The following is a 15,290-nucleotide window of genomic DNA, read 5'->3' as shown; positions in this document are numbered from 1 at the left end:
ATTTTTTGAAAGTATACTGCCCAGAGTACAGTGTACCTTCCGCCGTTTCATTTGGCTATAGCTGTTTCAAATGGTGGTATAGGTATATATTTGTAATTTTTTTAGGACATATATTTTTGCAAAATACTAAAATAAAAAATAAAAATAAAAAAATTCGAATCCACCTGTGTCACTCAATCCCAAAAAGATTAAATTTTGCCAATCCACTCGTTACATGCACAGATGGAATCAATACAGGTCAAGCTAGTAAGATACCATAGAAATACCACACCACTTCCAGGTCAGCTTGCGTCTACAATCCATGGCCCAAAGTACACGCCTGTTACATAGAAATACAAAAAAATGAATAGTAAACAACCTTGTTGCTATCCAGAACAAGCACAAAATTTTTCCCCAAGATAACTTGCACCACGGCAAGAAGAACGGACGCATCTTCATAACACCACGGCAGGTATGGCAGGCGAATGTGGTCTACAAAAGCATAGTCATAGCACCATGATATCTAACACAAGTACATTACCACCAGAACAGAGTGTATCATGACAGCCGTAGGATCACCATCTCAGAAACATCATAGCAAATCATCTACTGTAGGATCAAACAAACGTATCTGGAGCTGCTGCCAGCCTGCCACCACCTGATGGAGAACCTGCAAGAATGAAGAGTTTGTGAGGTCACAGAAGCTCATTGTCTCGGTGCTATTTGGAAGCATATTTTCTTTTGGGGATACTAATCAACTGCTTCGAACTTCAAAGCATAAGAGATAGAACAACTAGCAAGACTTACCACAAGGATTCAGCTTATATACTGCATGGAAAATTGGCAAGAGCATCACTCTGTTAGGCAGGTCCAACAGATTGCTAATAGTTTCGAGCAAGCAAGAAAGAAAAAAACAGTGACTGCTTTAGCAAAAGAAGCTAGTAATTTCATTTGAAACCTCAATGCGGGACAATGTGACTGTCAAAGAATAACAGCTGATGCTACTTTACAAGTTTCAGGTTTCAACACAGAAGACAACAATGCTCAAGTGCTCCACTATGCAGTCTATGTCCCTGTGACTGTCACTGCTATGTCAAAACCAAGCCTAGTTGCAACCATTTTGTAACTTATATTCAGCCTTGACCATTGGAGAAAAGAACAGCTATTTATTATTATGATGAGAGAAATTAACAACTATCATAAAACGTAACAGAAAATATATTTAAATTACAGCTAACAGAATGACAGTTTACAATAGCACCAAACTCAAATGTGCAATAAATAGTACCCAACTGCATTCACCTATCATTTTAGATCAACTTAGCTGTGTCCAGATCAACAACAGCTAACAACTAAAGCATAATAGCAAGTAAGGCAATGTGGTAAGAACCAGAGATTAACATTATCTAGAAAAGAAAGAATTCTTCCACCAATAAGAGCGCCATGCTCATGAAGGATCCTGCCAATAGAAAGTGATAATTGAACCTGCTTCAGTTGATCTAAATGGCATATAACTTTTCATTATTTAGGTTCCCCTTCATACATGGCATATAGCTTTTCAGTATGCCAATATAAAATTAAGACGCAAGTAAACTAAACCAGGTTCACAGAACCTCCTAATCAAATATATATCACTCATTTCATGATGTCTTCCCAAACTCTCCTGAATAAACTGAGAATCTACACAGCAATCGACAGCAATCTGGAAAAACAGGAAAAAGCAAAAGAAAGAAGAAGAAGATCGCAAACACAGCAATCTCTCCTCTCCTCCCTGTATACCACATTTTCATGATGTCTTCCAAAACTCACTCATTTCATTTGGCTGGCACATTAGTGAATGTACATTTGAGAACTAGCCATGGATGCCAAATGGAGCAGACCATAGTACCATACTCTGTTTGCTTACAAGTTACAAACATATGCTAAAATCACGTACTGTGGGAGAAGATGAGTGCTTGTAATCAATCAACCCAATCCTGGTTCAAATGCTATGCTCTCTGCTACAAGGAAGAAAGCACATTCTTCTTCTAAACTGAAAACTGAAATTGAAATTGGTCTGCGAATTCTCTGCGCTTCCTTGTATTATCATGTTACTAATAATATAGTAATATGTCTCGGATTACTCCATCTAGTATGTGATATATGACGTTCTTGGGTCAGCAGCATAGATCAAAAGTAAGGAACTGACACACACTGGTGTGCTGTAACCTTTTCAAATTAATGATCCAGCAATCAAACGAGCAACAAGTCAGTACATACATATACTCCATGTAACAGGTACTAGTAGTTGTATCGCTTTGGTTGGTCCTATGCATTTGTGGTACGGTAATGAATGAGTATGCGTGGATCTTGGACACTAATTCTTTCACCACGAAATGGTAGGTGGTAGCAAGGAGATAGCTAGCGGGGGCCGCGGGAGGCTGCGCCGCGCAGGGCGTGAAGTCGCACGGCAGCCTTGTCCGTCCGGCCGGCCAACTGTACCATGGAACACTCACGAACCATGGAACCAGGATTGGGCTGCTCAAGAACCCTATCGCTGTCCCTTACCACAAACTAAGAAACCTAATCGCGGGCATGTCCAGCAAACCAAATCGTGGGCATGTCCAGCACAACACGGCCACCTAGATCAAGCGTCAGATCGAGCGGAGGACACAGGAAGCAAGAAATCTAGGATGAGAGGGAGAGAAGAGGATAAGGCAGCGGTCGCCGTCGCGGTAGTGGTCGTTGAAGATGTGCCGCGCCGTCACGCCACCACCTCTCGCCGCCAGCGCGTCTCCTCACATCGCGTCACGTGGCTAGGATCCGTTCCGGAGGGGAGGAGGTGGGAATTGGTTACGGGCCGTAAGTTGAGGGTGAAAACCGAGCTAGACCTTTTCCGTTCCGGGCCAGACCTAACCGAACAGCGATTCCAAGACAGACCTAACTCCGTTCCGGGTCGAACCAAACCACCCAGAACGGGTCTCATTTTAGCCGTTTCGGCCGAAATGAACGAGGCCTATTTGTTTCCTTTTTTGCGATTTTTTTTATTTTTCTATTTTAGTATTTTGTAAAAATATATATCTAAAAAATACAAATCTATACCTATGCTGCCGTTTGAAACGGCTATAGTCAAATGAAATGGCGGAAGGTACACTATAGCAAACTCGGAAGGTTCAACCGGCGGTAAGTTCCCTCCTCTAAGCTGTACACTTTCAAAAAATCATAACTAATTCATATAAATTCGGATGGATATAAACTTTATATGAAAATTGTAGATCTCGACGAGATCTACAACTTGGTAGTTCAAACCCTTTTTTCATTTGGTGTCATCTTGGTGCTCAAATAATTGACAAAGTTTCAGATCTAAAATTCAAATTTTAGATCTGAAACTGGGCAGTCAAATTTTATATCTGAAACTGGGCAGCCCACATTCAAAAAATTATAACTAATTCATATGAATTTGGATAGAAATAAGTTTTATACAAAAATTATAGCTCTCGATGAGATTTACAACTTTGTACTCAAACTGTTTTCATTTGGTGCGTCTTTGTGCTTAAATAATTGACACAAGTTTCAAATCTAAAATTTTAGATCTGAAACTTTTATCATTATTTGAGAACCAAGATGGACAAAATGAAAAAATTTTAAACTATAAAGTTGTAAATGTCGTCTAGAGCTACAATTTTCATATAAAGTTTATCTCCATCCGTGTTCATATGCATTAGTTATGATTTTTTAAAAATGTGCTACCCAGGGAAGGCATGCTACAGCACCTTCCGCCATTTCAAACTGCGGTATATATATATATATGTAATATTTTTTTAAGACATATATTTTTGCAAATACTAAAATAAAAAATAAATAAATTCCTTTTCCTGCGCACTCTCTCTCTCCCCGCGTGTGCACGCCTTCGTCTCCCTGGGCCTTGAAAGGCGAATAAATCGCCCCCAGCCCAAAGCCGAAGGGGTCCTCGTCCTGGTCGGCTGGTCGCCTTCTCCGTCCGGTTCTCCCCCGATACCCCTAACCCTAGCCGCCCGAGGCAGAGTCCCCTCTCCTGACCGCGACCGGGCGCCCTCTCCTCCGCCACCCCGCCGGTCGTCGGCCGATCCAGATGAACACGCCTCCTTCCAGATCCAGGTATGCTTGGGCCGCATCTGCACCTCTCCCCCTTATCCCCAGCTGCTTATTCCTCTTTTACTGGTTGCGATGCCCTAGCTTGATTGGCGTGATTGCTCGCTTATTCTGCCTTAGAATCCGCCCTTTGATGTGAGCCCCTGAATTTTAGTGATAATATGTTCCCTGAACCCGAAACAATCCATCTAGTTCATCGCGAATTGGTTAATATAAGTATTAGATTGGGCTTATGCGCCGGGATTATTGGGGGTTCATCTGAACCCCTTGCCGACGGCAAAATCCGCCGCTGGCTGTGGACCAAATTGATGCCGCATGCAATTCATCGACTAAGATGCTAGGTGACGGGATTTTGGGCTGTTAATTTCGTGCACTCTCTTAGTACCACATGGGAAATTATTGGGCACCGAAATAGTCCTGAGCGAATTTGTGCCAAATAAGTTGTGTGCCGTGTTGATTAATTAGCAATATTTGGTTTGATTCCTTTACAGTAGCAAAATATCAGAATAGGGTGTTTCTAAGATAATTTGTTCTTGTTGTGATACTTGAATTTTTTTTGTCCTTATCTGAATTCTAACTATACCGTCCAATTGTGATCAAGCACACGATGTAAACTTATAATTCAACTTCTGTACATGGCTCAAATTTCATCTAGAGGATAAGGTTTCAGCTCATTATTAATGTAAACTGTAAATTTTGTCCATGTACTTAAAGCAATCAAATATAATATTAGAAATTTAGCCAGAGTCATATATATTATTCACTGCACTAAACACATGACATTCAAGTGTTCAGATAAACTCCAGTCATAGCCCAAAATTTGCTCTTATAAATGCTGTCAACAGTAATATTGGGACTCAAATTTCATTGTGTTTTGACTAAAAATTATGGCTTGTTTTACTACATGTTGTCCTTGCTGTCTGCACTATTCCCTCCGTTTTTGAATATATGATGTTTACATTGTCCTAAACATCATATATTTAAAAACGGAGGGAGTATTTCTTTTCTGCACAGTTATCTTTATATTTGGGTTATTATTTGAAATCGGGATTGAGAGATGGGGGGTTATTCTCCTTTTCTTTTCTCTTTTTGGGACTCTGGATTATCTGAAGGGCAATGATGGGAGGCTGGGGGGTTTCGGATGGGTACGAGGGATCAAAGAGGCCACGAATGATGATGGAATCGAATCCCTACTTCGCAGTGAACGCAGGGAGTCCATTGGATGTCTCAAAGAGGGCCAGGATGATGGAACCAGGCCCTCCCTATTTTGGGGCTATGGGCAGCAACGCTGGTGGTGCCAGCGGTGGCTTCTACCAGCCCTTCAGCAGCAACTTAGCTGGTGCAGGGGTTAGCACTGGCATCCAAAACTTTCCAGGTGTCCGGCTGCGAGGACTCCCTTTTGATTGCAACGAAATTGACATCTGCAAGTTCTTTGCGGGGCTGGAAATAGTGGATTGCCTCCTGGTTAACAAGAATGGCCGCTTTACTGGTGAGGCTTTTGTGGTCTTCCAGGGGGCCATGCAAGCAGAATTTGCTCTGCATCGCAACAGGCAGAACATGGGCCGGAGATATGTTGAGGTGTTCAGATGCAAGAAACAGGAGTACTACTGTGCAATAGCCAATGAGGTGAACCAAGGTGGGTACTTTGAGCCAGAGTACCGCCGCTCCCCACCACCTCCAAGGCCGAAGAAGCCAGCGGAAGACAAGGGCAGCATGGAGTACACTGAGGTGCTGAAGCTCCGTGGCCTTCCCTACTCTGCCACCACCGAGGACATCATCAAGTTCTTCCTGGAGTATGAGCTGACAGAGGAGAATGTGCATATTGCATACCGCTCCGATGGTAAGGCTACCGGCGAAGCCTTTGTTGAGTTCCCCACAGCTGAAGTTGCAAAGACTGCCATGTGCAAGGATAAGATGACCATCGGGACGAGGTACGTGGAGCTTTTCCCGTCGACCCCGGAGGAGGCTAGCAGGGCAAAATCCCGAGGCAGGCAATGAAGAAATATAGCTTGACGCTCTCTGGTTGTATGCAGCAGCTGTGCTCGAGTTTAGCTTTCACTCTGCATGCTTACTGTATCGCTGTTAGGTTGTGCTAGTCAGTGTCGTCCCGTTGCTACTGCTCTTGTGGTATCTTCTTTTATGCGAAAAAAATGTAACGGTTATCCTCTGTTGGATGCACTTGTATGGCATAAATCATTCATGGATTTTGCTTAGTCTGAGTTTTATCCACTTCCTGTTGCTACTGTTTCGTTTTTTTTAATGCTGGGATTGATGCTATCTCCACTGCTTGCCTGAATTGCCTCCTGATCGATCGGCCAACGACGAGAAGCTGCTAAATTGCAGGGTCTCCGCTGGTTCTGTTCTTTGCCGATTCAAACCTGCTGCTGGCGCGGGTACAGGATGCCATTTTTGGATGTAAATTTTGGCGGGTGCAGGATACCATTTTGGGATGTAATTTTTTGAAACTTTTTTTTATACTGAGAATTATATTGCATTATAAGCAGTTAACAGATATGAGGCTGAACTCGCCCCAAATGACATGGTTAAGTGCTCGGCGCACTGGGCAATCATGCCTATGGTTTACATTCGTTCACGAGAATTAAGCTTGAGCCTGTTCAGCTGGACTTATAAGCCGGCCTGTTCAGCTGGACTTATAAGCCGGCTGAAAAGTTGAAATGGTTGATTTGTTGTGAGAGAAAAATACTGTTCGGTGGCTGATAAGCTGAAGCGAACAGGCAGCTGCAAGTCGCCAGCCTTCTCTTGCAGTCTTGTTTTGTTGTCTTGGAATTTTCCGGCATCTGAATTGTGTGTTGCTGTTGTTGTCCATGAATGCTGATAAGTTTTGTCTTATTCGCCAATCTGCTGCCTGGGTGATGGGGTCTTGGGGTCTTGAGCTTGTAGATTGTTAGCCAAAATCTGGTTGTCCGTGAGGTAGGTGACTGGAGTCTGTGATTGTTATTTTTGGGAACGGGTCGGCTTCACGCCTTCACCCATGAAGTCGTCTTCTGTTCCATCGTTTGTCGTTGCTTCATCAAGAGCCGCTGCAGACCCCTCTTCTCAAATTTGAGCCCCTATTTCTTCCATACGATTATACGAGGGCATCTCATCCATATTCCAACCTCCTATTTATCTTTCATCTATCTTTCATCTGTACTTCCGTATTTCTCATTTACCTCTATTTTATTCATATCTTTTAACTAACAAGATAAACATCTTATATCTAAATGGTGATATTTACTGCTACTACTTATACGACGACTACATTTACAATAGTTATTTTTAATGGCTATCTTTAATGGATATCTCCTGCGTCGAAAATCAAATCAAGTATCAATAAACTTGCATACATAATACACAAAAACTGATTTTATACAAAACTAGCTTGGTGTTGAAAAAAGAGTAAAATATATGGACGTCCCTGAACTTGTCATGGGATGTCATCTAGATCTCTAAACTCTAAAAATGCAATTTTATGTCCATAAACTTGTCCATAAAAAGCTTATCTCAAGATGCCATCCGAGAAAGCATCGCGTGACATATGGCAAATTTTAAGATTTGAAAATATATTTTGAGAGTTTAGGGACACGGATGAAACTCGAGAACAAGTTTGGAAGCTTAAATATGCACTTCGAGAGTTTAGGATCCAAATGATACCTTGAGACAAGTTTGGAAACTTGAACATGCATTTTGAGAGTTTAGAGTCCGGATAACACCACACGACAAAACAAAACACAAAACTCCCTGTGCGTGTGCTCTCGGTGAGGATGTCTCTTTTTATGACTACTTCACATTGGTGGAGCTCGCGGATGAGAGGCAAGGGCCATGGGCGAAAAGGGATTCTCATCAACGAATGATGGGTCAGTATGAGCCGATTATTTCAGATTGGGACCTCAAAGTTTTTAAGATAGAAGCTTGGATGAGATATTGGTTGGAATCGCTTTAGGGTCGGTTTGGCTCCAGGGTTAAACTTTAACTTCTGTCACATTGGATGTTTGATACTAATTAGGAGTATTAAATATATGCTAATTACAAAACTAATTGCACAGACGGAGGCTAATTTGCGAGACGAATCTATTAAGCCTAATTAATAGATTCGTCTCGCGAATTAGCCCCAGGACTTCTGCAATTAGTTTTTTAATTAGCTCATATTTAGTTCTCCTAATTAGCATCCAATTCGATGCGATAAGAGTTAAACTTTAACTCCTCGATCCAAACAGTCCTGTATGCCAAGTTATCAGCACTCAGCAGGGCCCACGCTCCAGTATCGGGACAGACGGAAGCCGGATCGGATATGCCTGCTGCACCTGTCTTCGCTGCCTCGCTTCCATCGACGACTCGTACTCTCCTTCCCCCTCCCACAAATCGAAACAAAACTCCTACAAGCAGCACTCCTGCCGTCCTGCACGGGCAACTACTACAAAGCAGCAGCAAAAGATCGATATCGAAGCTCGGCCGGCGCAGCGATGGAGGTCAAGTGCCGGCGCCTGGAGGGGAAGGTGGCCGTCGTGACGGCGTCCACGCAGGGGATCGGCCTCGCCATCGCCGAGCGCCTTGGCCTGGAGGGCGCCGCCGTCGTCATCTCCTCCCGGAAGCAGGTCCTCCAGCCAAGCCGAGCAGAGGCCCCTTCTCGTTTCACTTGCGCTGCTTTGCTTGCTTGATGTGCCGCCGTCCCGGCTTTTCCCTTGACCGTGCTTCTGATTGGGGGTGGGGTTGCAGAAGAACGTGGACGAGGCGGTGGAGGGGCTCAAGGCAAAGGGGATCACCGCGGTCGGGGCCGTCTGCCACGTCTCCAACGCCCAGCAGCGCAAGGACCTCATCGACACGGCCGTCAAGGTCAGAATTGGGGGAGGGGATTTCAGATGGGGGTTACATTGCATAGTCAGATTTCTCTTGTTGCTGAGCGATTTCCCGTCAGGCCTCCCTCCTGTCAATTTTGCGCCGAACCTTGTTGTGAACGCTGCCACGCTGGTTTAGTTGTTTACTTGTTTTACTACGAATTGGCTATTTGGCTGTTGCTCAGCCGACCTTAACTGCCTGCCCCCTTGGTTTCTCTTTCTAGGGCGAAATTGGGATTGGTTTTACTACCTGGTATTTCTAGCTGCGTGCTTAATCCATTTCAGCGTGCAGTAGCATTGCCAGAACTAGGAAACATAGATTTATGGTTGGTAGGGCTCTTGCATTGACAGTTGCAGCTTTAAATGAGGTGATGGTGAAATCTGGCAAATAAGGAACACTAGAGTTAACAAATTGTCCATTTGTTTTATTATGAACTAAAGACAAGCTCAGTAATACTAGTATCTACTTGAGTTTCACTGATGAGTGTAACCCTTCTCTATTAGTTGATGAGGCAATAGCTTTCCAAGGCAATGAACAGTAGTGTAGCATATCTCTATCCTGTGGAAGTCTCATGCCAAAAAATTGTGTCATGTCTCTTTTATTTTCTCATCTTGTAACATTCATGTCGATGACTCTCTGAAATTACATAAAACCATTAATAGTTCCGCAGGCAGGAGTCATACAAATTTTTCATAGTCTTAAAAACAGTGTACCTTTACATATCTCAGACCACTTGTTTCATTCAGCATGTTGCACGCCGTTATGTGTATAGAGGAACTAACCAGCTCGACTCTAGATCCTTCTTCAGAATAGACTTGCGATGACGTGGACAGGGCTAGAGAAGTGGTGATACAGCACCTGTGGTTCTGAATGGGCCACTTATTATGCCCAGTCAGGTCCTGGGGCATGATGCATGCTTATTTAGTTTCTGTTCATGTCTTAGATAGTATTTTGCATTTGAGGACTTAAGTAGTTATCAGGTAACATTGTGACGGTTCGTATTCTTGTAGTAGTAATCAGCTATTATGCTGTTGCAGAACTTTGGACACATTGATATTCTTGTCTCGAATGCTGCTGCAAATCCTACCGTAGATAGCATACTTGAAATGAAAGAGGCTGTTCTCGATAAACTGTGGGATATTAACGTCAAGGCTTCTATTCTTCTTCTTCAGGTGGGCAAATTCCTCCTACTTTACACTCTCGACAAATAATGTTTGGCATTATTTGCTTCATGTATCAATTTCTTTTCAGGAAGCTGCTCCCCATCTACGAAAGGGATCATCTGTGATTATTATTTCTTCAATTACTGGTTACAATCCAGAACAAGGATTGACAATGTACGGTGTTACAAAGACTGCTCTCTTTGGTCTCACAAAGGTATAAATTGATCTTTTTGTCATCTTTCACCTTGTTTGCTGTATTTGATCAATGTCAAAATCATCTTTTTATTGTTGACGTGTGTAGAAAGTTCTCATAAATCTTAATGCACCTTTATTAATCATGATATTTGTAAACTTATAATGTAAAATAACATATTTTACTTTAGCTGTTAACTGAACAATGCTGGATTAATGAAGTATACATAAGCAAGTTATCTTTCCTTCGGGAGGTTTGTTTAAATGCTCATGCATGGCCCTTTAATATCAACATAACTAGGGAGCACATGAGGTAGCTATGCCATATATGTTAAAAATCTGAAAATTTCATACACTGCCTGGTTGGGTAGTAAAGCGCATGAGGTGAGAGGGCTTTCATCTGATCTACCTTTGGTACAGAACGGGGTGGACATGAAAACTTCCAGATTTTCATCATATATGCAATTTCTTCTTGATTGCTCCTTCTCTCTAGTTTCATGAAGTTTGCACATAGAAGTGTCTTAGCCTAAGTGATCCTTTCAGTGCCATGTAAGACAGTAAGCATATCTCTCTTTCTCTCTCCCTCTCTCTAGTTTCATGAAGTTCGCACATAGAAGTGTCTGCTTGGCGTTTTGTATTTATGTCAGGGGCTGCATGTTAGATGTCCTCAGGAATGAAGTTTAGTTTGATGCTAAAACTTCCTTTAGGAGAAGCACACAAGCTGGACAGGAAGTAAAAAACTATATATTATACACAATTTTGAAGATAACAACTAATTTCTTTGGATACTTTATTACTATGCTATTGATGTATTTGCATGCAGGCTCTTGCTGGTGAGATGGGACCCAATACTCGTGTTAACTGTATAGCCCCAGGTTTTGTTCCTACACGGTTTGCTAGTTTCCTCACAACTAATGAGACCATTGTAAGTGATTTCTATGTTTTATTTGCATACTTTGTCTTCATATATTTTGATGATTCGTTAATTAAAAGAATTATTTGACACTGTTATAAGATTTCATCATTATCCTAAATGTTTCAATGTTCTATGGGCTATGGCATAAAAGAATCTCAATGCTTAGTACTTCTATAGTTCTATAGGTAGTTTTCTAATTTGTGATGCCACCAGTATGGCCTTAAGCTTTACTTGCGCATGCCAGTGCACTTAAGAAATAGATAGAAATTACCAATGCCTGCGCGGATGGCAGTTTATTTAGAGGGATAGAAAATGTATGCAAACTTGATTCAAAATGCACTAAACCAACTTTTGAACGCTCTAATGATCCACTTTAAGGCTATCCTGATCTGATCTTCAAATAAGTGTTTATTGCATATTCCTTTCCTGATTTCAGTTGTTACATATTTTCTGATCGCTAACCTTTGGATGCGATCTTTAATATTAACGTGCTATCCCTTTTGCTATTGTATTAAATTTCCAGTTTCAAAAGTTAGAAATGGCATGCTAAATGGATGGTTTAGATGAGGATATTTAAATTAGATGCAATTATCCATCTGGTGGTGCTAAGGGGATATTATTCCATTATATCATACCCAAGTACAAAACATGAAGATACTTGCTGAGCTTCCCGTCAATTTCATAATTATATTGGCACACAAAATCATTCACCACTATCCATTTCAATACTTGATCCAGTTGTTCCTTGCATGCAAATGGATGCACCTAACCTGAATATCACTCTGCAGAGGAAAGAGCTTACTGACAAGACCGCGCTTAAGAGATTGGGCTCTGTGGAAGACATGGCTGCGGCTGCTGCATTCCTGGCCTCCGACGATGCATCATTCATTACAGCCGAAACCATTGTTGTTGCTGGAGGGATGCAGTCTAGATTGTAAATCTGGCTGAAGCTTATATTTGGCATGGCCAATAATCTGTACTAGTACCCCGTGCCACTAGGCCAGTGCATTTAGATGTTATGGCAACTACTATATACTGTAATAATTGGCTGTGAAAAGCTCCATGTTGTGCTAAGATTGGTCCTCCCTCGGCATGTTTGCTTCAGCTTATCTTGGGCTATCCGGCTATGGGCAGCAATGCTGGTGGTGCCAACGGCGCCTTCCACCAGCAGTTCTGTTATTCTATGGTTAACGTGCTGAAGTTCCGTGGCTTCCCTACTCTGCCACTATCGAGGACATCAAATTCTTCCTGGAGAACGAGAACGAGCTGACAGAGGAGACTACGGTTCGATCGATGGGAAGACTATCAGTAAAGCCTTGTTGAGTTCCCCCACAGCCGAAGTTGCAAAGGTTGACATGTGCAAGGATAGGATGGAATTTTCGTCAACGCACGGAAATAGTTTGTTGAGCTTACAATGTCGCATAATAAGCTGGTGGTGATTCTGTTGCTGCTACATTCTATGAGAACGATCAGAGCATAAGCGTGCGCATGGATGTGATGCAAATATGCAATGGCAAAGGCGATCCTAGCATGTACTATTGGTGTTCTGTCTGTTCCTCTTGTTGCCATTTGGGCGTTGCGTTGCTCTAATGACATCTGCAGCACGGGACGGTCACGTTCATTCGCCATATACTATTTAAATCCAAGCACCCGGTGTTGGGTACAACAACTCTCTTTCCCGACCCCATCCGCACTGTCTGCACACCATCTTTTCCAAAGAAAAACACATTGACAAAAGTGACAATCTGATATCCCAATCCCAACCAGACTAGCTAGGTTCAGCTCAGCAAGCAGTCAAGCACCCATCCGGCCATGGCTCCGCCGCCCCCTGCCCTCCTCCTCCTCCTCCTCATTGCCGTCACCGTCCCACTCTCAGACCCGGCGCCGGTGTTCCCCGATGAAGCCCTCCCCACCAAGTCGGGGTACCTCCCCATCCCGCCCGCCAACGCCTCGCTCTTCTTCGCCTTCTACGAGGCCACCCAACCGCTCACCGCGCCGGCCTCCACGCCGCTCCTCCTCTGGCTGCAGGGCGGGCCCGGCTGCTCCAGCCTCCTCGGCAACTTCTTCGAGCTCGGCCCCTACTTCGTGACCCCCGACGCCGAGACCCTCTCTCCCAACCCCTTCGCGTGGAACCGCCGCTTCGGGCTGCTCTTCATCGACAGCCCGCTCGGTACCGGGTTCAGCGCCGCGCCGTCCCCCGCCGACATCCCCACCAACCAGTCCGTCATCGCCGCGCACATCCTCGCCGCGCTGCAGTCGTTCCTCGCCCTCGACCCCAGCTTCCGCGCGCGGCCGTTCTTCCTCGCCGGCGAGAGCTACGCCGGCAAGTACGTCCCAGCGACGGGGGCGCACATCCTGGACGTGAACCCGACGCTGCCGGAGGCGCGGCGCGTCAACCTCCGCGGCGTGGCGATCGGCAACGGGCTCACGCACCCCGTCGCGCAGGTGGCCACGCACGCGGACTCGGCCTACTTCACGGGCCTCATCAACGCGCGGCAGAAGCGGGAGCTCGAGGAGCTGCAGGCGGAGGCGGTGGCGCTGACGCGCGCGGAGCGGTGGCGCGAGGCGTCGGACGCGCGGGGGCGGGTGCTGTCGCGGCTGCAGAACATGACCGGCCTGGCCACGCTGTACGACGCGGCGAAGCAGCGGCCGTACCAGACGGAGCCCGTGGCCGCGTTCCTGAACAGGGCGGAGGCCAAGGCGGCGCTGGGCGCGCTCGGGGACGTGGCGTGGGAGGAGTGCAGCGACGCGGTGGGCGCCGCGATGCACGCGGACGTGATGAGGAGCGTGAGGCCCGAGGCGGAGTCGCTGCTGCGGCGCACGCGCGTGCTGCTGTACCAGGGCGTCCGCGACCTCATGGACGGCGTCGTGTCGACGGAGGCGTGGCTCGGCGGTGTGGGATGGCACGGGCTGCCCGCGTTCCTCGATGCCGACCGCGCCGTGTGGCGGACGCGGGGCGACGGGGAGCTCGCGGGCTACGTGCAGCGCTCCGGCGCGCTCTCGCACGCGGTGGTGTACGGGGCCGGGCACCTCGTGCCGGCGGACAACGGCCGCGCCGCGCAGGAGATGATCGAGGATTGGGTGCTGCAGGCGGGGCCGTTCGGGCGCCGCGGTGGCGACGGCTTGAGGAGCGCCGCCTGATGCCTGTCCGCGCGAACGAGCTTGTTGCAGCTTACAACTGTGCACCAATAATTCAATAATCGATTGATGATATTGTTACTGGGTTTTGGATAGATTCAATCGTTGTGTTTGCTGAGTGATGCTAATTGGAATAGAAAATACACTTCCTGAAAAAAAACATTTGAATTCCCTGTTGCTAAGCACTCTCGCTGAGACTGGTGGCGCGAAGAATTTGCACTTTGGTGGCGCCCACGGTTTCTAGATGGAAGAGATATTTGAATGGCTGCCATGTGCTGTCCCCTCCCCTCCCATTCCTAGCAACGCGCGAGTAGAGATGGCAAGCAACGCCACATGCGCTTCGCGTTTTCCCTGCCATCGCTCTGCAGAGCGCGCTAGCTGCTGCCTGTCTGCTCCGTTCCGTTCGCGGCGATCCGAGCAGGCATTGGTTGAACCTTTTTTTAAGGGGACTACAGTAGGCAAGAAGTCGGCCTGAACGATTATGCATATATGCAAAGTTGTAGCCTACAAGATTTTGAGAAATGAGGATGGAGGGAGCTAAAAATCTTAGGCCCCGTTTGGGTCCAAGGAATTGGAATCTATTTAATGGAGTAGGCTAATTTATGTTGAAATGTGGCATTCCACAACTTTCCAAAGTTTAGATATAAGCCTATCTTAAATTCATGGGGTGGGAGATGGAAATTGATTCTATAGATTATGGTTATTAGATGGAATTCAATTCTTATAGCACGCTCTTAGACTCGCTTCTCTATAGTAGAAGTGCAGCATACAAGTATCTCTCCCATATCACCAACTATAATATACAACTATATTCCACATACAATTATATTAGCTTAATTAATTTGTGTCTAAATTATGATTATTAGAATGGAATTCAATTCCAATGATCCAAACGGGGCCTTAGAGTAATGTTACAATATTACAAAAGTAATCGACCCACGAAAGAAGAGAGGTGA

The 15,290-nt window shown here is 45.2% G+C and overlaps 3 protein-coding genes across 4 annotated transcripts; all 3 read left to right on the top strand.

Annotated features, from left to right (window-relative positions):
* Window positions 1-3,887: 3,887 nt before the first annotated feature.
* Window positions 3,888-6,332, top strand: LOC101760788 (heterogeneous nuclear ribonucleoprotein H3). 2 transcript variants are annotated; one of them, XM_004961040.3, is made up of 2 exons: window positions 3,888-4,095; window positions 5,202-6,332. In XM_004961040.3, the coding sequence occupies exons 1-2, from the start codon at window positions 4,070-4,072 to the stop codon at window positions 6,085-6,087; spliced, it is 912 nt and encodes a 303-aa protein (XP_004961097.1). In that variant the 5' UTR covers window positions 3,888-4,069; the 3' UTR covers window positions 6,088-6,332. The 2 variants fall into 2 exon arrangements, with proteins under 2 accessions (XP_004961097.1, XP_004961098.1); XM_004961041.3 differs by having other exon boundaries at window positions 3,909-4,095; window positions 5,291-6,332.
* A 2,068-nt stretch (window positions 6,333-8,400) lies between these two features.
* Window positions 8,401-12,305, top strand: LOC101760373 (tropinone reductase-like 3). Its single transcript, XM_004961039.3, has 6 exons — window positions 8,401-8,684; window positions 8,806-8,922; window positions 9,963-10,097; window positions 10,177-10,302; window positions 11,104-11,205; window positions 11,985-12,305. The coding sequence occupies exons 1-6, from the start codon at window positions 8,553-8,555 to the stop codon at window positions 12,132-12,134; spliced, it is 762 nt and encodes a 253-aa protein (XP_004961096.1). The 5' UTR covers window positions 8,401-8,552; the 3' UTR covers window positions 12,135-12,305.
* Window positions 12,306-12,794: 489 nt separating this feature from the next.
* Window positions 12,795-14,505, top strand: LOC101759967 (serine carboxypeptidase-like 50). Its single transcript, XM_004961038.2, has one exon. It carries the CDS (start codon window positions 13,009-13,011, stop codon window positions 14,335-14,337), a length of 1,329 nt encoding a protein of 442 aa, XP_004961095.1. The 5' UTR covers window positions 12,795-13,008; the 3' UTR covers window positions 14,338-14,505.
* Window positions 14,506-15,290: the final 785 nt, after the last annotated feature.

The sequence above is a fragment of the Setaria italica genome, chromosome III (genome assembly GCF_000263155.2).
Source record: "Setaria italica strain Yugu1 chromosome III, Setaria_italica_v2.0, whole genome shotgun sequence".
Classification (NCBI taxonomy): domain Eukaryota; kingdom Viridiplantae; phylum Streptophyta; class Magnoliopsida; order Poales; family Poaceae; genus Setaria; species Setaria italica.
The sequence above is the reverse complement of the archived record's forward strand: the minus strand, read 5'-3'. Positions and strand labels throughout refer to the sequence as shown.